The sequence below is a fragment of the Canis lupus genome, chromosome 7 (genome assembly GCF_011100685.1).
Source record: "Canis lupus familiaris isolate Mischka breed German Shepherd chromosome 7, alternate assembly UU_Cfam_GSD_1.0, whole genome shotgun sequence".
In the NCBI taxonomy this organism is placed as follows: Eukaryota; Metazoa; Chordata; class Mammalia; order Carnivora; family Canidae; genus Canis; species Canis lupus.
Genome location: NC_049228.1, coordinates 57,865,394 through 57,889,512, shown reverse-complemented (window position 1 = coordinate 57,889,512; position 24,119 = coordinate 57,865,394). Strand labels below are relative to the sequence as shown.

Sequence of the window (24,119 nt, the reverse complement as noted above, 5' to 3'; positions counted from 1 at the left end):
CATAGTACTCATGAAAATTTACAAATATATTTATTTTTGTAATGTGCTAATATTTGGATAAATGACTTTTTTACTGAGATATAATAGACACAGAACATTGGATTCATTTTAGGTGTACAATATAATGATTTCACACATTATATATTGCAAAAAGATTACCACAATAAATCTAGTTAATATCTGTCACCACACACAGTTAAAAAGTTTTTGTTTTCTTGTGATGAGAGCTTTTAAGATCCATTCTCTTAGCAATTTTCAAATATACAGTAGAGCATCGTTAATTCTAGTCACCATGCTGTACATTACATCCCCAGGACTTATTTATCTGAAACCTCAACTTTGTACCTTTTAACCCACTTCAGCCACCATCCCCCCACCATCACATCTGGCAACCACCAATCTGTGCTCTGTATCTCTAAGTTTGTTTGTTTTTTTTCTTTTTAGTTTCCACATATAAGTGAGATCATACAGTCTCTCTTTCTGAGAAATAACTACTACATTTTTAAATTTGGATTTTATTCTCCTTACCTTTCCCTAACTCGTACTTGTAACTTTGTCAGACTAAGTTGTTCAGGTAGATATAGACTGGTTTTCTGATTTCAACATAGCATCCCTACACTCAGTCCTGAATAAATCCCTCTGGCCCCAAATGTGCTATTGGGAAGCTGCATGCCAGAGCCCTTACGGAGGTCAGGTCAATGGTGGGGGGGGGGGGCAGCAGGGAACACACGACCATGCACAGCATCTATATAGCTCATGCTAAGGGAGATCTGGCCAGGACTACAGCAAAGCTGCTTCAGAGGAAGGGAGAGAGCAGATCTCAATTTTTTTGTTGGAGGACTCTCACCCCATTCCCCGTGGGGAAGAAGTGCTGTGTGCTAGCTGAGATCTTGTATGGTCACAGAGGGTAGGAGAAGCAGCTCCTGCACGGAACTCACTGGTATAGAAGAAAGAAATCTTGGCCCACTGTGGGCCAAAGGCACCCAAAGACAGTAACAGCAATACTGATCCCAAAGACAATCACACTGTCCCAGGAGACTGGGAGAGGCTTATGTGTGGGAAGTAAGGATTCTAGTTATAAACCCAGTTGGGAATAAGCATTCATGGCACTGTTGGGTTTCCCATGCTAGTTAGAGTATTCTTCCTCAGGCTAGTGGTTTGGGAGAAAGCAAAGATCAGTAGATAGGTAAATATGGATATGTGTGTGTGTGTGCTTTCATTAACATGTATACATTGGCAAGCATATTAATTCCATTTATTGTTCTGCTTAAGTGAAAACAACCAATTGCACTATATCCAGTATTAGGTAAAATGAAGGCATAACAAATAAACTAAAGAGAAAACAGAAGCTCAACAAAAAATCCAGTAGTACTTATCTCACACTGACCAAGAGGAGAGAGTCACAAATCTGGGGACTGGAGCTTTCTGGTCCTTAGCCGTCAGAGTGTGGGTGCCATTATGACAGGGATGCTCCATCGGGCTTCACCCATGGCCTGAAGTCTACCCACTACCAGCCCTATTCCTTGGTCTGCCGACATTCTCCCTAAGCTGCATTCTAATTTCGACTCCAACTTCCAAGATACTCTACTAACCCTGGGATTAATCTAGGTAGATATGAGCATCATTTACATTAATACTTAATCTTTTCAAGTATGAAAAGTTAATTTAGAATTCTTAGTTTATATGACCCATATGACTTTTTTTTTTAGTGAAAACCATTTACTTTGAATCTAATTTGACTCTAGTGGCCTAATCAATACCGAGTTTCCAAGATTCTGAACTTGGATTATCTTCCCCAAGCCTGCAGTAACGCCTAACTTGGGAGTTCAGACACTGTAATAAGAAGAAAAGGTTTTCTAATAATAATGACCAGAAGAAAAAAAAAAGGGCATTCCTTTCCTGTTCTAGTGCTGATTCACCTGGTCATGTCATTGAGACTCTTTGCCTCCCTCTATTCTGTGGGTCGGGCAGCAGGCAAAACTGTGATGTGGGTAACATCTCCCCTGCTCCAAGCTACTCTCTCTTTTCTCCACATCCATCAGCTGATGAAAGCTGTAATGACTTGCATGCTTCAATGCCAATTTAAGTTACTGTCACAGCTCCGCTGACTGTTTACATTTCAAGGTATGTGCAGTCAGAGAGCAAAAAAAGTCTGCCTCTTACTATTAAAGGCAAGACAAGAACCTATAACCTAGAAACAAGTTCCTTGCCCTGAAACAAATCACTGAAAAAGGGAAAGCAGAAGGGAGCCGCCAGGGCTACGTGCATGCACACAGGGCAGGCCCAGAATGTACGACCTCCTGCAGCCCTAGGGGTGGACTCTATCACTCCAACGGACAAGAAAACCAGCAGGCAGATATATAAGGGACTCACCAGGTCCTATCACGGGTAAGTGTGCAACCAGAAGTTAAACCCATATTTGCTTGACATAGAACCCAGGTTCTCTTTCCCATCGACCCACATGCAGACCCCTGCGTGAGGAAGTACCTAGATGGTGAGCAAGTGACTACATCCTGGCTCCCTGTGAGGACCAAGCAGGGCTAAAGATGCTCTTAGGCTTTTGAGCCCTTTTAGATCCTGGCACCTTAACAGAGCTACCATTTCAATGATACCATATTGTAAAGCTATTGTCTGATATCAGGAAGACTGCGTATTACTCACATATACATGTATTTATCCAGCTTTGCTGCAAAATGACGTGGCATTTCTCCACAACCGTAATAGTTTCGGTCATTTTCGGGTAGATGATCCACATCATGGAAGATTACGCAGTCCCAGACACTGTCTTTCATGGCCTCTTTGAAGCCCACGTTGAAGAGCATTGCACGGTTAAAAGGTTGTGTGCCAGTCTTCACAGAGGAAAACAGAAATGTAGTCAGGCTTTGTCATCTGACTTTTTTCTAAGATTTTCTAACTTGCTGAATCACAGTCAAATAATAGTAGTAAATACATCCAAATCAACTAGATAAAATAAAAAATACACTTCAGGATCTTCAAATATACTGTTTAGATTTACTTACTACATTCTTTTGTACTTTGGTTACATAAAACAAAACACTGTTATCGAGTGCATTTACAGTGCATTTCTGTCTTACCTCAAATACATCAGAGTATAGATCATTTATGACCAGGAGAAAAATATAAAGCCATTAAAAATAATACAGGTTGTAGTTTTTAGTGAAGCTTTCCATATATGCCAAGACTAAGAGAAGCATGAGATTAACTATGACTGGACAAGGAGTAGGCCTTTGCTTACAGAACAAGGCCAGTGAGAGCGAACTGTACTGTTAATGCTTACGATAAACACACATTTTCAGAGACAAAAACAAGTGGAACTTATTACACAAAACCCAACTTCCTTTATTACAGCCATTTTCCTTTATTACTAAGAAAAAATATATTAAAATGCCTGGGCAACAAACACTTCCCATTTTTATCATTTTTGCTTATGATACAGACCAAGAACACTTTAAGGGACAAGGAAATGGGGACTTGTTATGCAGAACCCAACTTCCTATGGAATAGCCACTTCCCTTTATTTATGAGGAAAATTATATTAAGGTGCAATGGCAATTAAATCGCTTCATTCTGTATCTGAAGGAAATTAAAGCGCAATTACCCACACCTTTGCCATGTTTCTCAAAGCCATTTCCAAACTAGCAACAAAACGGGATGATGACCAAAGCAAATGAGCTACACAACACAGGCAGCACCAGAGGGCTGCCTTCAGAGTGAGAAATGACTAGTCTCTCATCCCGAGCCCTGCACTAACCTGAGGTAACAGAAATCACTTTATATTTTGTAGCTTCTCTCTTCACCAATGAAAAGAAGAATAAAAAAGGAAGGGGAATAAAATTATAGTGTCCTTGCTGGCACATCAACATCAGTGTGAACAATCTCCTTTCCTTGAAGGTCTAAAAAAAATTGTTTTTTATTAAATGTGGACATAAAACTTAATGGCTTATAATAAAAATAAGTTGTCCTATGTCTAACCCATCTCCATCTTCCAGAAGCAGAGCATTTCACCGCCTCTGGTGGTTTATTCTAGTACTTCTCTCCATATTGCAAGGTAATGAGAGTTGCGATATTTCCTCGCCTCATTAGCGACAGACATTGTCTACTGACTTCGTACGATGGCCACTGAGGATTCAGACCACCACACTCACGGCCCCTCCATCCATTTTCCCAATATAGTTAGATCATAACTTTTGGCTAAACCAATAATTTTTATATTATTAGGACTGCATAAATATTTCCTTAGTGCCGAGCGAATCATGACTCTGTTTTCTTTTTCAAACTGGGATTAATAACTATCTTCTGTTTTCTATGTAATTATTATTACTCTGTACAAAAGCCCCAATAGATATGCCTTGTACTTATTAATAACTGATGTAATGCAAACACATCTAGTCATCTATCAGTTTGTTTTCCACCCCCTCAAGCCCTACACCAACTGCCACTGCCCTGGATTCTTGCTCCAGTCTGGACTGGTCTGACCTTGTACCTCTCATCCTAGGACTTCTTCGTTCCCCAGGGTCACTCCTCCATTCCCTAATGTCACCCCTTCGCTTCTGGTGTCACCTTTCTGCTCCCGTGGCATCACCCCTATGTTCCCCAGGATCACCCCTCTGTTCCCTGGTATCACCCCTCCGTTTCCCAGGATCACCCCTCTGTTCCCTGGTATCACCCCTCCGTTTCCCAGGATCACCCCTCTGTTCCCTGGCATCACCCTTCTGTTCCCCAGGATCACATCTCTGTTCCCTGGTATCTCTCCTCTGTTCCTTGGCACTGCCCCTCTGTTCCCTGGCTCACCCCTTCATTCCCCAGGATTACTCCTTCATTCCCCACATCACCCCTTCCATCCCCGGCATCATCCCTTTGTTCCCTAGCATCATCTAGGACTTGGCATTCTCAATTTGCTGAGGTACATCCTTCAGCAGCTTCCTATGTAAGGGTTCATGGAGGGGAAAAAAAAAAAAAAAAATATATATATATATATATATATATATATATAACATACATATTTTTAATAACATACACACATATATATGTGTGTATATATATATAAATATATATATATATATATATATTTCATAATGAATGCTTGAAAACGCCATCAGTCTACCCACATGCCTGACTGACATTTTGGCTGGGTAAAAATTTCTAGGTTTAAAATCACTTTCCCCTAGAATTATAACAGCATGGCACCACAATCCTCTAGCTATCAGCATTACTGAGAAAGTTCATATGACCCTGATGAATAATCACTGCTAATTCTTCCTACAGAAACTTCTTGAGAGCTTCTCTTTTTAAGTTGCATTCATCCAACTTCACAGTGGATCTATCTTTGATTCATGTGTACATGTGAGTCCCTTTAACCCAAAGACATGTCTTTCCTTCTGGGAAATTTTCTTATATTATTTATTTATTTTTCTTATATTATTTCTTTGGTCATTTTCCCCCAACTCCCTCCCCAGTTTTTTTCTGCTCTATTTTTTCAGCACTCTGATTAGCAAGTCTACTGCCAATTGTGAACAGGGAATTCTGAGGGCACTGCACAGATGCCTCATCTCTACTCCGTGACGTCTGGGCTTCCAAGGTGGCTCACTCACAGCCAGCAAGACACTGCTGCCAAGCTGGCTTCCCCTCCACCAGGCTGCTTGCGTCCTCATGACCTGGGAGCTGGCTTCCCGGAGAGGGAGCCATCCAAGAGACCGAGGCACAAGGAGCAATGTCTTCCACGACCTGGCGTCAGAAGTTGCAGGCTGTCACTCTGCAGTTTGGTCACCGATGCAAGTCGGACCTTATTCATTGCGGGAAGAGACCACACAAGGGCCTGGTTCCACAGAGGCAAAAATACTTGCAGGCCATGCTGGGAGTGGTTACCCCCGTGACATACTGGTAGCGACTGATCTTAATTTCTTACGTTTTGAATCTATTTTAGGAGTTGTTTTCTTATCTTCCAGCCATTCTATTCAAAGTTTTATTTTGTTATGGCATTTTCTTTTACAATAACATCCTTATTCTGACTACTCTTCCTTTATGATGGCCTACGTTTGCAGATTCATTATCTTTACTCTCTGTGGGTACTGATTATGAGCTGTTGTTCTTTTAAGATTCTCTCTGTTTCTTTCACTGTCTCTATTCCCTATACTCCCTCTTGCTGGGTTGGTTTTGTCTCCTCTTGTGCAAGCTTTCTTCAAAACCTGAGAACCCTTGGCATTCATGTTGGAGTGTGAGGCACTGAAAAGCTAGGCAGAGTCTCCATGTAGGTATGCAAGGACTGTGGCATCCCACTCTTGACTCAAACACACCACACACGCACATACAGGTGCACAAGCAAATCCCTAAACCAAACTAAAATAAAAAACTGAAAGCCTCATTCCTCTCCCTGTGTCCTACATGTTCATAGCCCAGAAAATGGCAACATTCTCATTCAAGACACAAACTTGGGCACTGCCGACAATTCTCCATCGCTCACAATGCACATCCGATTCATCAGTAGTAACATTACTTTTCAACCCAAGGTAGCCCGAACCCCACCACAGCTCACCTCCCCCTCCATCACCACAGCAGTGCAAGCCCACATCTCCTCCTGCCTAGACAGCTGTGAGAGCACCCTAACTGCCCTCCTCTCCACCCTTGCCTCACTGCGCCTACACTCACCACAGTCATCTTTTCAAAGCCTCCGTTAGGTCATGTCATTGTTCAATTCAAAACCCTCTAGTGTCTTCCAGCCTCACATGCAAGAACCTAGGTCTGCACCCTAACCTGTCAGGCCCTCCATTATCTGCTTCTCACACCCTCTCTGACTTCCTCCCTAACATTGCCCCCCCCCCCCCACCCGCTCCAGGGACACCAACCTCTGCACAAACACACCATGTACCTGTCTGGAATCCACATCCCATCACATGACTCAGGGCTGCCCCAACTTCACCTCCTCCAAGAGGCCTTCCCTGAACACACTATATAAAAAAGCGTATATCTCTCTCTGCCCTGACTTTTAGTCCCCAGCATTCCCTGACATAGCACAAATTACTTATTATTGCCCATCTCTCCTCCACAGAATGAGGGGCCTCACCTTGCCGTGTTCACTGCTGTATCCCTATTGTTGAATGAAGGAAAGGGTTTTGTGGAGGTGATAAAGTGATCAGCTAGCCTCTTCCTTTGGAAATTTCTAAATATTAGATTAGGCATCTTTTTCCTGGGGCTAATCTGTTTCTCTAATACAGACACTACTCATTGCCCTGCCTCAGTTGAAGGGGTTGGGGGGATTCATACCTCACTGCTGGCTTCAAAAAACCAGACAGAGAGAAGCCCTGAGGGTCCCGAGGGTCAGCACCTGAACTTACTTAACCCCTGTGCTCTGAGGCCCCCAGCTGAGCTGGGCCAGCACAGTCTGGACTTCCTCTGATGTGGTTTCTCCAGAGGATAAACTTTTATTTTTTATAAGACACAATGGAGTAATCACCTAGCAACACTAGCAAAGATGAGGAACTGGGAATCTGACTGTTTTGTAGTGAGACTTTTGAACAGTCCTGTTACTTTAGCCCAGTGCTTCAGTCCATCTGTGACATCTTTCAGGTACCGAGACCTGCAGGCGACTGTCCAGCAAACTGACTCAATGCCAATCACGATCCCCTGCAACAAGCACGTGGTTTTGAACATCTTGTGTTCTATAAAGGGAGCTGTTAGTGACCTATCTGCTTCCTGACTCCCAGACATGTGTTGAAATCTCTCAACAATCATCTCTCTGTCCTGGTTTGAAAATTTTTTTTTAAAACTTTTTTCTTTCACTCTCATTTTAGGAGTTTGAAAAGGGGAAGTGGTAAATATGTGTACAATCTTCTATATTTAACTCAGAGTTCTAAGCTGTTCTTCAAATGCTTAGCACTTCTGGGCACCAGTCCAGCAGAAACATCACTCTTCTATTTCATATGTGGTAAAAATGTTACTACCTCAAAACCACCCACTACTAAATACATAGGCCTGAATTAATATTGATCAAGGCTGAGATTTAGACATAAGAGGTTTATAAAAATATGGATCTTAGTTGCTTTGGAAAAGTTGCTTCATCACGTTCACAAAATAATTCAGTGCTGCTGGCCTCTTAGAAGACTATGCCTTTAAAAACATAAACCCAGTGCCCTCTTCCATAGCTCAGCTGGTAGAGGGAGGACTGTAAAAACCCAGATGCAGACATCTCACCTCGCAACATGCTAAGGGGGCTGACGTTTCAGAAAAGGAAACTAGCAGTTGGTAAAACTGACCTAGAGGTTTTTAACTATGGCTACCATACAAGCTAAAAACTTTTATTTGTTATCAGGTTAAAGAGAATCAATTTTCATAGTATAGGTTGTCAGATTAACAAGCACATGTGCATTATACGCATCATTGCACAGGAACAAATCACCTTAGCAGGGTGATTGCATACAGAGAAGCATAGGTTATAATAAATACCAAGGATTTCCTGGGGGGGAAAAAGAGAGGCAAAAAGCAAAGAGCAGATCTAGAATGAGCCACAAAAGAGGTGGGATAACATATTATATATAATAATCTTAGGAACAAAACTTGAATGTGTTCCACAAACAAAACAAAACAAACCCAGAAACACCTAATAACAGAAGCTAGGTCACTTTCTGTCTACTGATAAGTAAGGAAATACATTTTTAGTCATGTTTAGTGTAAGTAAAGAGTGGGAGTATCATGATAGAATGAGGTTATCAATGACAAAACCAAACTTATCCACATGACAATATATTTGAAACACAAACAAAATGCACCATTTTAGAAATGCTACCTAGAAATCACTGATGAAATCCAGCCAGTGCCCTAGGTGTTTGGGAGGTGGGTGGGAGAGAAAGATGACGAAAGATGATACCTTAAGTATAAAACCAGGTAATGATAGAAGTGGAAAAAGCTGAAAGTATGGTAAATATCCTCCAAGAATTCAAGTAAGACTGAAAGAAATTGTATATATGGAATGCTGAGATATGAAAAACATTTATGGAGAAAAAGTTAGCTGATAATATGAAGAATAATTTGAAAAAATATTTCACTTTAGTAGGTAAGAGATGATGATTAAAAATGACAAGAGCACATTAACTTACAAAGTGCATTAACAAAATGTGGTGTATATAACATGCCCAATCCCAAATGAGAATTTACCCAAACATAAAACCAGATTCACCTTAAGCTAAACATATTTAATCCTACCATATCTAAGAGTTTAAGTTTCAGTATACTTAGGTACCATTTTGAAAAATATTCTCACCTAGGGAGTGCCTGTGTGGTTCAGCTGGTTAAGCATCAACTCTTGATTTCAACTCAGATCATGATTTCAGGATCGTGAGATTGAACCTCACTTCGGGTTCTGTGCTGAGCATGGAGCCCACTTGAGCTTCTCTCTCAGCCCCTCTCCCCCTCACACATGCTCTCTCTTAAAAAAAAATTGTTTTTTAAATTTTAAATATTAAAAAAAAAAGAAAAAATATTCTTACCTGTTCAATGACATAAAAGGCAAATTCCAACCTCTGCTTCTGGAGCATTGGAATCAGATGCAAGAAAAAAATCGGAAGATGTTCATGGCGATTACGGAAAGGAATGAGAACTGCCACCTTTAAAAACAAAATGGTCACATATGTAAATTAACATAACAGCAAGCCCTGGAGGTAAAGATAAAAACCTATCCTTAAAAATTTCTGAAGGTTTTAAAGTCATACTTTTATGGATTTTTCTCACCAACAGTGAGAAAAAACAGATATGGCCCTTGCCTTTGTGTCACTTACGGTCTTTTGAACCTGGGGCGGGGGGGCATAAGTGGGCTCTGAGAGCCACTCATTTACTTAGATCTTTATCCTAACACCATGAGAAATCTTGTAAATCTAGTAAAGATTTATTAAGAGTGACAAAATCACATTTGGAGATAGCAAAGACCACTATGGAGAGGAGACTAGAGAAAGCCCAAAATAGATTCAGGGAGCTGAACAGGACATTAACATAATTAGCTAAGACAAGAGGTGATGGTTGCCAGAACTGTGGAGAAGGTGGAGAAGAGGTACATGAATTTTTGAAACATTTAAGAAGTAAATTAACAGGACTAGATTATGGATTGGATATAAGGAGTGAGGGGAAGGGGTGTGTCAAGAGAAACTTCTAGGTTTTAAAGTAGACCATAAATAATAAATTCATGGCTTTTAAACTGAATTTAAGAGATTCCACTTGAGTATATACTATCCTACACATGGCTTATCTGGTCTATAGAGTTATGTTTGAGAAAAATAAGGGATAAAACATAGGAGTTTCATAATTATATTGACATTTTTCCTTTAATCGAAATGCACAAATAAATTTTTGGTACATGTTATATGTATTTCAGTGGTAAGATAATACTGAGTTTAAAATGCAATTGAGAATAAAATTACATTAAAATATTAAGCTTAACAAAAAAAGGTAATGTAAGTAGCAGAAAACAGAGAAATGTGTCCTTTTTAAATAGCCAAAGAAATGTGTTTCTTATATAATCTAAAGAACAAAAGAAGAAACACATAAATGGAAATTATAGTTTCTCAGCAAATCAATGTTTCTTTTAATAGGAAAAAAGTATTGGAACTCTGAAAACCAAGACTAAAAAACAGCATGTATATAAAATGTGTTCATATAAAATAAGAATAAATGAATATTATCAATCATCACATATTCAAATTCTCTATTTCCTGGATCTAAACTTTGTCATATAAGCTAAGTTGCCCTACAATTTAGATTTTGCCCTTGAAAAAGATGAAATGTTTCCTAAATATTACTTTTCTTAGCAATTTCTGAGCTAGGTTGGGTTTATTATAATTGTAAATTTTCTAATACTAGTTGAAATTGTTTTTTAAGGTTATAAATCCTCAAACCATTGGATTTTCAAAGGACATAACAGTCAAAATATATCTAATTACATTATCTCTGCATCACTCTATATTCTGATTTTAAAATAGAGTCTAAACTGGTTATAACAGAATATTTTGCAGGAACATTGAATCTATGATTTACTGAAATTTCACCTACATCAAATTTTTCCTAGTGAATGAATAAATGCGAATAACTGAAAGGGCATAGGTTTAGGACCTAATCCTATTTGTAAAATCAGGATGTGACATTAGATACAGTCAACAGAAAATAGTAACTCTTACTTGTGTATTTTATGTTACCAGGATCATAAAGGAGAGAAATTTTAAATTATTAAAATGGTCCTTTATTTTTAAAAGCCCATAAAGAATAATTTAGCATAACTGAGTCTACACTAGAAACACCACCACTAATTTTCCCCTAATACTGATGAGATAGCAGAAAGACACAAGGGCTGCTATGATGCTGATATTCTCATGTTTATACTGTTTTCTATTCAGTACACGGTAGGAAAAGAAAAAGGCTCTGGTTTCTCTGCCAGTCCCACTGGGGATCCCATTCCCTTTTGGTTCACCTCTTGAACCTGAGCACCACGAGGCTGCTGGAGCAGAGCTACCACACATCTATGAGGCCCTTCTGTCCCCTCCAGCCTCCTGTACCATGGCACTGCTGGCAAGGGACAGCTTCCACTGATGGGGGACCTGTCCACTGCTGGCGCAGTCACAGAATTCCCAAATCAATACAACTCCAAAGCGGTTAGGGAACCTCAGACTCACTCTTAGGTGGGCAAACTGCTATGAAAAGTAAAAGGAGAGCAAGGAGTCAGATGGCTTTAACAGATCCCTACCACTGGCCTTATCTGAAGTGAACAGCATGATAACTTCTGCAGAAAGAAGTAAGCGTCAAGCTTGCCCTTCCTCATTTTGGCCACAAGTTAGCTGCCTAAGACATAATGTAAAAGAGTTATAAAGCAGATGAGGAGAATTATAAATATTTAAGGAAAGAAGCTATTAAACGGCTGCTGAGTCCATATTAATTAAATACAATTAGGCTGAGTGATGAACATATAAGAATAAACAAAGACAAAGTCATAGCCCCTAACACAGTCATCTGTTCAATGAAGCATTTCAAATATCAAGAGTTGGTGTCTTTTTTCTTAATCTTATATGGAAACAGAATATTAGAAAAAAAATTACCAGTGTCTTGACAAATTCAAAATAAGCTGAACTGTTGTCTTAATAGCAAATAAATGTCCTTATTTTTAATGAGACGGTTATCAAATATTTTGAATATGCCTAAAGCAACGTTTTTATTAAAATAAAGCTAAACGGTATCTTTAAAATTCATTTGGCAGGTCGCTTCTTGTGGCTGTGGAATGACATTCTCAATAGTTTACAATTTATTGTCTGGAAAACGAAGATCTCAGCGTTCTGTAACAATATATTTCAAAGTTTAATAACCTTTGTTTCAGGCCATTTCTTATGTGTGCCTTAATTTGCCGCTTGAGCCACTCTCCTGTTGATGCATCTCCAGTGGAGACACACAACATCTGGTCATGATCTTCTGCAAAATGACACTTCAACTTCATGAATCTCTCCTCATTGCCTCTTATTCAAGCAAAATTATCCCATTCAGTCTGCACTCACTTTAAACCACTGATCTTACTGAATTTATGCACCTATTTTTCAAGCTTGCTTATTTTCTCTTATACTCACTATGAGGAGATTAGCAAGAGAAGTGTTTACCACATACATTTTCCCCAGGTTTTTGTCCTACTTTCACACTTCAAGCACACCAGCAGTGATGGTGTCCCTGAGTGACCCGGCTTCACATCTGCCCCAAGGGCACAAGAGTCTCTGCCATTGACAAAGGGCACAGCAGAAGCTGCTGTGCTCTCAATCTTCTGCCCTGCTTTCAGGTCCATCTTCCTCATCCCCCCCATTCCCAGTGTCTCTAGGAGCTTCTCAAACAGGAGGCACTTGATTTAAAAAGCAGGTTCTTTGTCCCTTCCCACCAACAGAATCAGAATGAGCATTATGTTTGAGAATTGTCATTTTTACCAAACACCCTGGGTAGTTCTGAACAGGTGGTGAAGACTCGTCTCTGAGTCACCTGGGACGAGAAATGGAACCCATGCCTCTGAGCAGATGTGCACAAAGGCAGCTGCCTGGTTCTTTAAGCCTTTAGGTTTTAGGCAAAAGCAGTTTAGCAGTTGTGACATCTGAATGGAAAGGCAATGTCACAGGTGACCACTTTACTTCGGAAGTCTAAAAAAGCATCACCATCTTCCTCTCCCAACCCTCCTGGAAATCAGCTTGCTTCCATAAGACCTCCTACATGGGCTGAATTTCCACTTGGACCTCCAGTGTTCAAAAATACCTGAGAACTGCTGAAACCACTAGATTTAGAAGATCTCAGTTCTAAGTTCTAATTAATTGGCCATCAATGAACTTAGTTGGTATTTTTTTAAAAAAAGAAAAAGAACCTCAAATATTAAGAATCAAGCTGGCAGCACAGGTTTAACATAAATCTAGTAATCTCTTCTCTCCCTCTCACTCAGCTTTGTTCCAAGACTGGAATGGGACATGATTAGATTGTTAACAGGCTGGGGACAGGGAGAGGAGGGGGAGAGTCCTTGATTAGTTAAATATGGCAAGTACACATCATCTCTGAATGATGTCCACACTTCCTCTCACTCTTTAGCTGCAGAGCTCAGAACCAGAAACTGTATTCTGAGAAGGGTTTGTGTAAAGTTGAAATAAGAGCAGCATTACCATACGGTTCCTAAATAAAATAAGCTTATTTTTAGATCCTTGAATTAGATTGCTCCTAGGAACTCCACTTTCAATATTCTCACCCAGTCATTCACAGGGAGTTTACAGTCTACTAAAATCTCTAAACAGGAATTACTTGTCTGTGTGGTATAGTTTCTCCCAGAAAATGAGAAGGAGAAAAACAAACCAGTGTCTGATATAGGACCAATTAAGTAAGAACAAGAATACTTAATTTTCCCAATCCCAAATTATTCTACCATAGTACACCATGCAGACTCGAGCAGGATGCTGCACCCCACATAAATACGGCTGAGGACCAACCTCCACGCTACTCCATAGCTATTGTGCTTAATTATGCTTTTTTTCTCTCATTAGCATTCAATATATACACTCATCACCCAAGGAAGAAAAATAATTTATTTGCCCCGGACACTTTTTAAAAGTAGAATTGTATAAATTAGGCCCTATTTTATATATAAATGTGAGAAAAATCAGTCATGAAATATGAAGATACATTTATTAACTGAATCTGACTAGACATCTGTTAAATAAATGATTTGCCAAAATTTGTAGTGGAATCCACTGTAAAGCAGCTTTACAACTTGTTTGAGGCAAAAGAACACAAACGTTTATTTAATCATTTGTAAGAAGGCATTTATTTATCTCGTAATCTCAACTCAACGGAACTGGGTTTAGTGCTTACCTCAGACAAGATAACATGCTCTGCGTTAGAGATGTAGATATAAATAACATACTCCTCAAACACAAAGAGTTCATGGCCAGAAAAGTCAGAGGGCTTTTATCTAAATTCTCCTCCTCAGCAGTGATTTTGTGTACAAAAAGACAAATATTTTAGCAAAATACGAATATCGAAAAGAGGAATTGAAAACGTTTCCCAAATTAAGGCTATATCACCATCCTTGAGGATAGGACGTTTGATTTCATCATATGTAATTTTCACTTGAATTATGTAAATGTTACTTCCTACCCAAACATCACCACCTTACAGGAATATGCCCTCACTAGCCAATTTGATAGTACTGTGAGCAACTCTGATTTAAATCATAGTTTTCAATTTATTTTAAGCAGCAGAGGCAGACACATTCCCTTATAGGTTTTCAAACAAAACGTTAAGTAGAACTCTGACACGTCAAAAAGATAAAATGCTTGTGCTCCGTCTTCTGAAATAGAGGTGAAGAACCCAAAGTTTTCCTTTGTGTGTCCCACAGGGAGCTCTGAGCCACCTCTTTAGGATTCTGAGACTCTGAGGGACCCCAGTGTGACACCCACCTGGAAATCACAGTTCCAGAAGCTGGAGGGGCTATGCCTGCCAGTGACAGTACTCATTAGGGACAGCAGCGGGGTGCACAGAAGTCACAGCCTCACTTCCAATGGAACAGGAAAAACAAAATCTGCTTTGCAAGCCAATCTCAAAGGAGGTATTTATTACCAGGATCTCCAAAGGACAACACATGAGCCATATGTTGTAAACAAAAAGGTGTGCTTATAGTCTTCACAAGTAACACTGAGAAATCGTACTGGAACTGTGAATACCTACACATGAGATACAACAATTCTGAGGTCTCAAATTACCAAGAGACAGATATATTCTGCTATATATTCTGAATCAAGCACACTTTTTCTCAAATGCACAATAACAATGTCATCACTTATGAGAAAATCTACCTCACCTTCCATCTGGGCTTACAGTCCTTAGGCCTCCAGTGACCTCCTGGCTCAATATCTAAGTCCTTGGAGAAGAGTTGATGAATTTCATCAAAACTGATTTCACTTACGTTGACGTGGAGGATTCCCCCTGGAAGGTCAAACACGTGAAGAACTGTTTTAATATGAAGCAAGATAGACAACAGTCAGTGGGGTGATAGCATAATTTAGTTGCCAGGACAGTACACAGTGTGTTACTGTTATCACCATGTAATTGTTAGTATCACCCCCTTTCGGTTTTAGTTTGGATGATAAATTCTATGATTGCTTCACTATCGTTGGCAAATCAGCCAAACAGAAACCAAATTGTTTAATTTTTTTGCTCTGCGTAATACAGTGACCATTTTACTATCCTTGGGAAATATTTGCATGTCATTACAAATTGGCTTATCATAATTTTACAACTCATTCAAGTATTTTTAAACTACTTTTAACTTCAAAGTCATTGACACGGGCAGCATGAGCACATAGTACCTAAGAGTTAATTAAGCAGTCAGGTTGGCAGGGAGCCGCCAGGTCCTACCTTCTGTGTACTAGGGACACTTTAACTCCTCTGTGCCTCAGCCTCTTTCTCTGTAAAAGCAGATGGTAATACCTGCCTCCCAGTGTGGCTGCATCCACCAGATAAAATGGTGCGTGTGAAGGATCAAACACAGCGTCAGCCACAGGGGTACACAATATACATTAGCTGTTATTACTGTCCTCTACTTTACTCACATTTCTTGAGAGAATTTGCAAACACAACTCAATACATTTATATTTTTAGCACCCACTCAGTATCCCCTTGTATGCAAACCTGGAAAACTATAGGCTTTTAAGATATTCCTGGCCTACTAGGCACTCGCTCTCTGAATTAACAAGTATATTCCTGGAGGTGTTTTTACTAGTAGCTTTTCTGCTGTATACCACTGAAATAGGAATGACTCTTGGATGGAAAGCCATTCCCATTAATTCAATCAAAAACAGAACTAAGAACTTACCGAACTAAGTTCTGTCTCATTCTTCATCTCATTAAATACGTACCAACAAATGAAGTGTCCCTCTTCAAGTCGTCTGAGCCTCAGTGGCCCTGATGCCACATACAAAATCCTCAGCTCCTCCTGGAGAGAACCCTTTCCCTTCCTCCTGTTGTTCTATATTCTAAGGCTTCACAGCTGCCTCTCTCCCCATCCCTCCCTTCTCCCTAAGGAGGCAGGAATACCAGCAGCTTCCGCTAAGCATGAGGCATGCCAGAGAGAAGTATTTTAAAATACAAATGCCTACATTTCAAAGGGTAAGCTGGGGGGAAAATGTGCAATCTTCTCACATCTGCCAGTTCTCCTGACGATGTTTGTGGTCTTTTATAACCAAACACCCAGCCTTTCCTGTGACAAGATTCACCTAAAGGAAAGAGTGATCTATGGACTCACAGAGAAAGGGCAGGTCACCATGTAAGACTGGTCAGTGTAAGTACAGACTCCACTGACAAAAACAGTATCTACCACCGTAATCAATTAAAATTCACACCAATAAATCTGATGCATTTATGGTATGCATGATTGCTACCGTGACAGCCATTGGGCTAAATTATAGGCAGTTCACAGAAGTCACCGAAGCTGGGATTCTTTATGTGCTGTTACACCGATTTCCTTGCCTATTTTCCAGGTTGACAGGACCTGATCCAGCTGCAATCACCGTTATTGTCAGCGGTTCTCTCCAGTCTCATTTAGTCTGTTATCTCAAACACACATGCACTGGCAAATGAGGAGGCAAGCCTTCCAGCTCTCTTCTCAACAGGCAGGCCACCATCTACTCTCTCTAATGCTCCAGGCCCCCAGAGTTCATCTCCCTTCCAACTGCTGCACCAGGCACATTCCTCAGACTCCCTTAGCAGCTTTCCTATGTGCATATTGCTCCTTCCTCTGAAATCCTCCTCTCTTACAGTCTGGAGGCCAAAGACGACCCAGGGGCAAGACATTGTCATGCCAGGGGGACCAGCAACGTTACTCTTTGGCGGTGTGGGGGTGGAGGGTAGGAGACAGGCTTCCAAGACAGGACTGCCACCACTGGAAACAGTGAGAGTGTGATCAGAGCGAGAAGAGGAAGAAGAAACAATAATTTAGTGGGGTGGGGTGGAGTCTGAGGAGACAAACAACTCTGTTTTTCTGAGCAGCTGCCTACGCATTTCAAAGTATGATCACCGAACTCACACAAGAGCCTCAACATTTAGATCAGGATGTGACTTCAGGATTCCTGCCTTAAGTTCCTGCTTTGTTTTTCCCCACAGCACCTTTTTAAATTATCACTTAGAGTTAGGTCCACAAAAAAGTTAAGTGACCCCTGCCCCAACCACTCTATAAGTGATAGGTGCTGGCTACCCTGCTCTATCCCCTGCTCACTCAACCTGGAACAGAGGACTGCCCTCCCGCCAGCTCACTGTACCTCCTTGCTTCTGGGGTCTGTAAGTAAATCTTGTGACTCCACTTCCTTTGTGTGGTGTACCTTCAGTCAAAAGGACCCCTCGGGTTTGACTTCAAAATGGGAGCTCGAAAGCTGAGGGAGCTACCTGCCAACCCCACGTGGAGGGCTTGTGCTCCCGTATTCAGCAGGTCATAATCTTGGTATTCTTAATTGGATATACCTGCTCTGTTTCTCAACACAATGGGCAAGGAGGATAGCATTGTGGGTGCAGGTTGTATCGCCCTATAATGCCCTGGAGCTACAAACAGCTACTAACTTCCTCTCCCAAACCACTCAGTCTCCCTGGGAAGGAACCAGTGCTTGCTGGCAGTCTGTGGAATTGCCCTGCACCACTGTGGACTGTGGCAGACAGGTATTGCCACAAATCCCCACCCTAAACTGTCGCTGCTGTTGAAGTCAGACTCCCCTGCAAAGACAACACTGGCAGGCCCCAGCCTGAGGTAGGTGTATTTCCCATGAGTCTCTAAGCAAGTCCCTGCTATGTATCAGGTCTGGAGAGAATTGGCAATGCTCATATGTGACAGTCCCAGCACTATGCCATCATGAGCTAAATGGAACACTAGGCCTCTGCCTCCTTTTCCCGGGCAGGGACAGGGGAGGCGGGCTATCAGGTCCTAGGAGCCAAGGAGAGTTCCCATACATTAGTGCCCCAAGGGGAGGCTGGCACTGGGCCTCTGGTGTCAGCACCTGGGACTAGGGTGTTGGGCTTGGAAAGCCAGCCCTGACACATGAACTCTACCAGGGGCACCGTGGTGCTCTGGGTGGGCAAAGACTGCCTAGGCAAGCACCTCTTATGCTGCCACATTCCTTGCTGGGTCGCAAATGACCCAACCCCATGGGATGTCAGGAGTCCCACCCCTGGCATGGTACAGCAAAACCAATTCTTACTAAAAGTAGGGCCCCTAAACACATGGCAGCAGGTCCTCCCAAATTCCCAGGTCGGAAAACTAACAGACACTTGTAGGAACCCTGCTCAAAAGGCGTAGGCTGTCTTGAGCAGTATGGCCTATCAACATGCCTAATCACTGGTGCCACATTCTTGAGACTTGGGATACATCAGCTAATGTTGCACTGGTAGAGGCGAATCCTGACCACTTGGGAGGGTTGGCTGGGATAAACTAGAACAGGAGATGGTAGCATGGGAGTCAGGGAAGAGGCAACCTCCATCCCAGGTGTTCCCTGTTACTATCTGTCCAACCAAGACATCCAGCCACCAGTGTGAAAAGAAACAGACAAGTAACTATACAGGATAGAATTGCCAAGGTTTTCTAGAAAAATCTGCCCATGGGAAGGTGAAGAAGGGTGCTAATTGGCTCAGGTCTTTGGGACTGGTTCCCAGCTGTTGGTTATAGCAATTAAGATGCCTGCCCTGGCTGGAGAGGCCAAAGACCCCAAAATTCACAATTTGTACAAAAAAACAACACAAGGTTTCGAGGGTCTATTTTATTAGAGACACCCTAGAGGAGACTCCAGACTTGTCACCACAGCGACAGCACTCCCAAATGAATTGAGCTACCAAGGCAGGAGATGAAAACAAAAAAGGGAATAGATGCTCAGGAAGAGACCTCCCCCACAAGCTCTGGAGTCTGCAGGGATAAGGAGAAAGCAGCTCTGCTTCTCCTAACCTGGGTTTCTATGGCTTGGCACCAGGCCATTCTATCCATCACAGCTATTACAGCTCAGGTTCACTGTGAGTGGACAAGACTAGATGAAGCATACCTCCTCTTATGTAAAATTGGGAAGGATCAATGGGTATATCATGCTTCCACAGCACCGCCCCCCCCCCCCCCCGCCCCCAGGACCACTTCCAACCCAGAAGGTGCCCTTCAGGCCAGAATCTAAGGAGTTCTTTCTTTAAAGACTGATTTTATTTTTGAGACAAAAAGAATGAGAATGAATGGGGGGAGGGGCTGAGGGAGAGAGAGAAAGGAAGCAGGCTCCCCACTGCAGGGAGCCACCTTGCTGGATCCCACAACCCTAAGATCATGATTTGAGCTAAAACCAAGAGTTGGAGGTTTCACCGCCTGAGCTCCCCCCACCAGGTGCCCCTAAGGAGTTCTTCTTGAAGCTCCCCCCTCAATTATAAGACCATACTGTTACAACTCACAACAAGGTGTATACAGCATAAAAGGCACTAGACCACATCAGTGATGTAGCTAGACCTGAAAAAGATAATTTCCCTGAAGGCCATATCTTGTCTGCCCCAAAAAAGCAAATGGCCCCTCTGCTCCTTCAGCTAGTAGGGCTTCCAGGCCCCTTATCAGTCTCCCTAGAGGGGCGGCTCCTGGACTCAGCTTCCTCCCTCATACAATGACTAACAGGCTCTTCTGTGTGGGCAGCTCTGGAGATCAGGGGTCTCTAATCCAAGACAGCTCCAATACAAGTCTGAAGCCTTTGCTCAGGCTTCGTAGGGTCTCCGAAAGACTGCCAGCCCACCACGAGGGCAAATGCTATCACCACTTAGAATCCTCCAGCCCTGGCAGCAGGATCTGGGGTCCCATATACTCTGACCTCCGAAAGTGGAAACTGCCAAGGACGCTGCCCTATAAACCCAGCAGTTCCCTGGAACTTGTCTCTCCTCTGGGGGCCAATCACCCATATAGTTCTCTAATTATCCACTGGGACACACATAATAGACGGTTCCTCCCATTCAAGCCTTCCAACAGTCTTAATATTTGTATACAATAGGCAGAAATCAGAGCTCATTTCGGGGGGGGTCGCTATAATTGTCAGGCATGTTACCAGGCTCAGTGAAGGCTGTTTCCAAGTTAGTGGCCTACCAAGCTGATTTACTGACCCCATTCCCATTCGACCAGCAGAAGGGCCCCATGCATCCCTATGGCTTGCTGGGCCTCTCTGATGCTCACTGCTTTCATGCAGGACATTTTGCAGTACACTATGTGATACTTGGCAGGAGCCCCTCCCCCCTCCCCCGGGCCCTTTATACTCTTCCATATCTGCCCAGGCACCACCACCACATGGATGAGTATGATCTACACCTTGTCCCAAGGAGAACCACCCCTATGGTCTTGGCCCTCAAGGCCCAACCATCCAGGGGGACCCTCCAACTTATTTTGGCTTCCCCGATTAAGCAGTTCGTGTCCACTGTGGGTCCAGTGCCCTTGGGCCATCACACCCATGTGGCTCTCCATATGTCCACTTCATCACTCAACCTCCAAAGCAACTGCCTCCGTGCCAGGCCCCAAGAGTCCCATCTACGCCTACCAATGAACTTCAATCTCCCTGGAGCTACCCTTACAAAACACTGAACAGACCCCATCCATCACTCTGCCCCATCACGTCAAAAGCAGGCAGAATTTAGCCCCTTTACATCGGGCCGAGGTCTGCTGCTAACCCTCACTGGGACTGGGATAGGTGCTGGCACACAAGGACAACTTATTAAGACAAACACCAACCTGTCAGCCACCCTGCTGAACACACTGGGCTATCACACCAAAGACTAGCCCCGATACAACAACATGATTCTTTAGCACAGACAGTTCTAGATAACCATTCAATTTTAGCTTACCTACTGGCCAGGGAAGGAGCTGTAGGTGCTGGCAAGGGCCCCACCTGCTACATGTATATTAATAGTTCTGGAATGCTTCAGACAAATTTATAAAATATGGCCCTACAGGTACAAATATTCCATAATCTCATCCAAGTGTTTGATCAAATATCTACTTTAGCCTTTTCTGGGGCTTTGGTTTATTTTCTTGGCTGGACCCCAACAAATGGGGGTGGTGGTTAAGGACAGCATTTTAAATTGCTGTTTGTCTATTGGTATTGCTGACTGGCATTTTTGCTTTGTTCAAGTGTTTCATGCTCTAGGTGACCAAAACCCTGCCAGTGGCTTGTAATATCTCCGCTGTCTTGGCAGTGCCTATGATTTTCCCTAAAGATTAATGTCTAGGCATTATGGGGTCAATTGTGATGAGAAAAACAACTATTGTTCTTCTGAAAAAACAACTTTGTTTTTCTGAGTTGCTGCCTAGGCATTTCGAAGTATGATAACCCTGCTCACACCCAGAGTCTGGATACTTAGATAAGGACTTCAGTTTAGGATTTCCGTCATAAATTCCTGCTTTGCTTTTGCCAGGCACATTTTAAAATTACCACTTAGAATGAAGTCCACAAAAAGTTAAATGACCTCTGCCCCAACCACCCTGTAAGTGATAGGTGCTGGCTACCTTGCTCTACCTCCTGCTCACTCAACCTGGAACAGGACTGCCTTCCCCCAGCTCACTGCGCCCCCTTGCTTCTGGGATCTGTACATAAGTAAATCTTGTGACTCTACTTCCTTTGGGTGGGTATACTGAAACTGCACCCTCAGTCAAAAGGACCCCATGGGTTTCATTTCCCCAAAGTGGGAGGTCGGATGCCAACCCCATGTGGGTGGCTTGTGCCCCCTCATTCAGCAGGTCATAATCTGCATATTCTTAATACACTAGCTCCCTCTCCTCAACACATGGTATTAGGGAAAAGACCTCATGCACAGAAAGTGAAGGGAAGGGGCATATTACAGAGAACAGGCAAGAAGAGGCACTGAGCAGCTGAACTGCTGGTGATGTGGTTCCCAAACAAACCTCAGGAGAAAAAAATCTCTCAAGGAGAGCCTGTGGTCAGGGAGGACTTTAGGTTCTCCCACCACCGCACTCACTAAAGCTACTTTCACCCCCTTTACATACTGGATGTGCCCTCAAGTTTCACTCAAAGAAGTGTTCTGGGGCTTTAAAACCAGGAGAGGATACATCTTTCTTACTTGTAACGAATTAGGCAATCAGGCAGGCTAGCCCCCTTTATTTCATTTGTTGAGATTTCAAGGGCAACAGAAGGACCCATTGAACTCCACAGAGAATCCCCAAGCTTCACTCCGTGCCTGTGCTATTCCAATGAGAAAGTGTGCTCTTTCCCCAGTTAGAAATTAAAAGGTCGAAAAATAAATCTATTTGCTGAAATCAATTTATCTAGCAGTGCTATCAGCGCACAAATATAAATAACGTAATTATCAAATCTTGATTTTCATTGTTTGGAAGACAGAAGTGGGATTAGAAAGGGAAGAACAGAACTGGGTCCCTGAAAAGAGGAGGGGCTGCCAGTTAGCTAGAGGGCCAAGTGGAGGAATGAGAGTGAACTGTAAGCTATCCATTAGTCTGGCAACAAAGCCTGCATGCCAACCTATTTCTTCTACATCTGAGAAAAACTTGCTTGCATCATTGATTATGTACAACATTTACTATAATTTCTTAATGCTGAATTAGCAAGACATGTGATAATACCACACAGTTTGGAAACCTCAATGGGTCTGGGGTCTGTGAGGTACATGCAGGCCCAGACTACAGGCTCATGGAAGTGTGCATTGTAACATATCTCATGACATGACTTAGGATATTACTTTTTTTCTTTTTTTTTAAGATTTTATTTATTTATTCATGAGAGACACAGAGAGAGGGAGAGACACAGGCAGAGAGAGAAGCAGGCTCCATGCAGGGAGCCCAATGTGGGACTCGATCCTGGGACTCCAGGACTATGCCCTGGGCCGATGGCAGGCACTAAACCACTGAGCCATCCAGGGATTCCCCCTTCTATTAAAATATAATTCTTGGGGATCCCTGGGTGGTTCAGCGGTTTAGCGCCTGCCTTTGGCCCAGGACGTGATCCTGGAGTCCCGGGATCGAGTCCCGTGTCAGGCTCCTGGCATGGAGCCTGCTTCTCCCTCTGCCCATGTCTCTGCCCACCCCCCTCTCTCTCTACGTCTATCATGAATAAATAAACAAAATCTTTTTTTCAAATAAAATCTTTAAAAAAATAAAAATGTATAATTCTTAAAAGAATAGTCAGTACGTATGAATTACCTACGTTTACATTTTTTTCTTACATTTCAAGTAAGATATTATCTCTAGCCAGAGAGTTGTTTTCCCTATAAATCAACAGCTTTCCATGACTACTGCACTTGGTTTAGGGCCTATGATCTATTTCTTGGTACCTAAAGCCTAATTCTAGATATCCTGGCTTTTTATCACCACTTTACCCTTAGGGGTTCAAATGTGCACAGCCTAACGATCTGATGACAGTGTTGAGAAAGACCTGAATTTCCTGAAGAAATATCCTATTGGGTGAATTTCACTCCAAAGTCAAAAAATGATTTTTACAATAAGAGAGCACATACTCTCCCTTACCCTCTGGGCTGCTACCTGAGCACAGCTCAAGGCTTATTGGTTATATCAGTCATCTTGTCCCCTGTTACCCACTGCCCGCCTTGGAACC

At 42.3% G+C, this 24,119-nt stretch overlaps 1 protein-coding gene across 4 annotated transcripts in view; it reads right to left on the bottom strand.

Annotated features, from left to right (window-relative positions):
* B4GALT6 (beta-1,4-galactosyltransferase 6) overlaps window positions 1-24,119 on the bottom strand; it is a 68,226-nt gene that overhangs the window by 5,007 nt on the left and 39,100 nt on the right. For 3 of the 4 annotated variants that reach the window (XM_038543601.1, XM_038543603.1, XM_038543604.1), the window contains 3 exons: window positions 15,359-15,507; window positions 9,501-9,617; window positions 2,662-2,849 (listed from right to left, as the gene is read on the bottom strand). In XM_038543601.1, the coding sequence (XP_038399529.1) occupies window positions 2,662-2,849; window positions 9,501-9,617; window positions 15,359-15,507 (454 nt within the window). The remainder of the gene's footprint in view (window positions 1-2,661; window positions 2,850-9,500; window positions 9,618-15,358; window positions 15,508-24,119) is intronic. The other variant, XM_038543602.1, reaches the window with a different exon arrangement.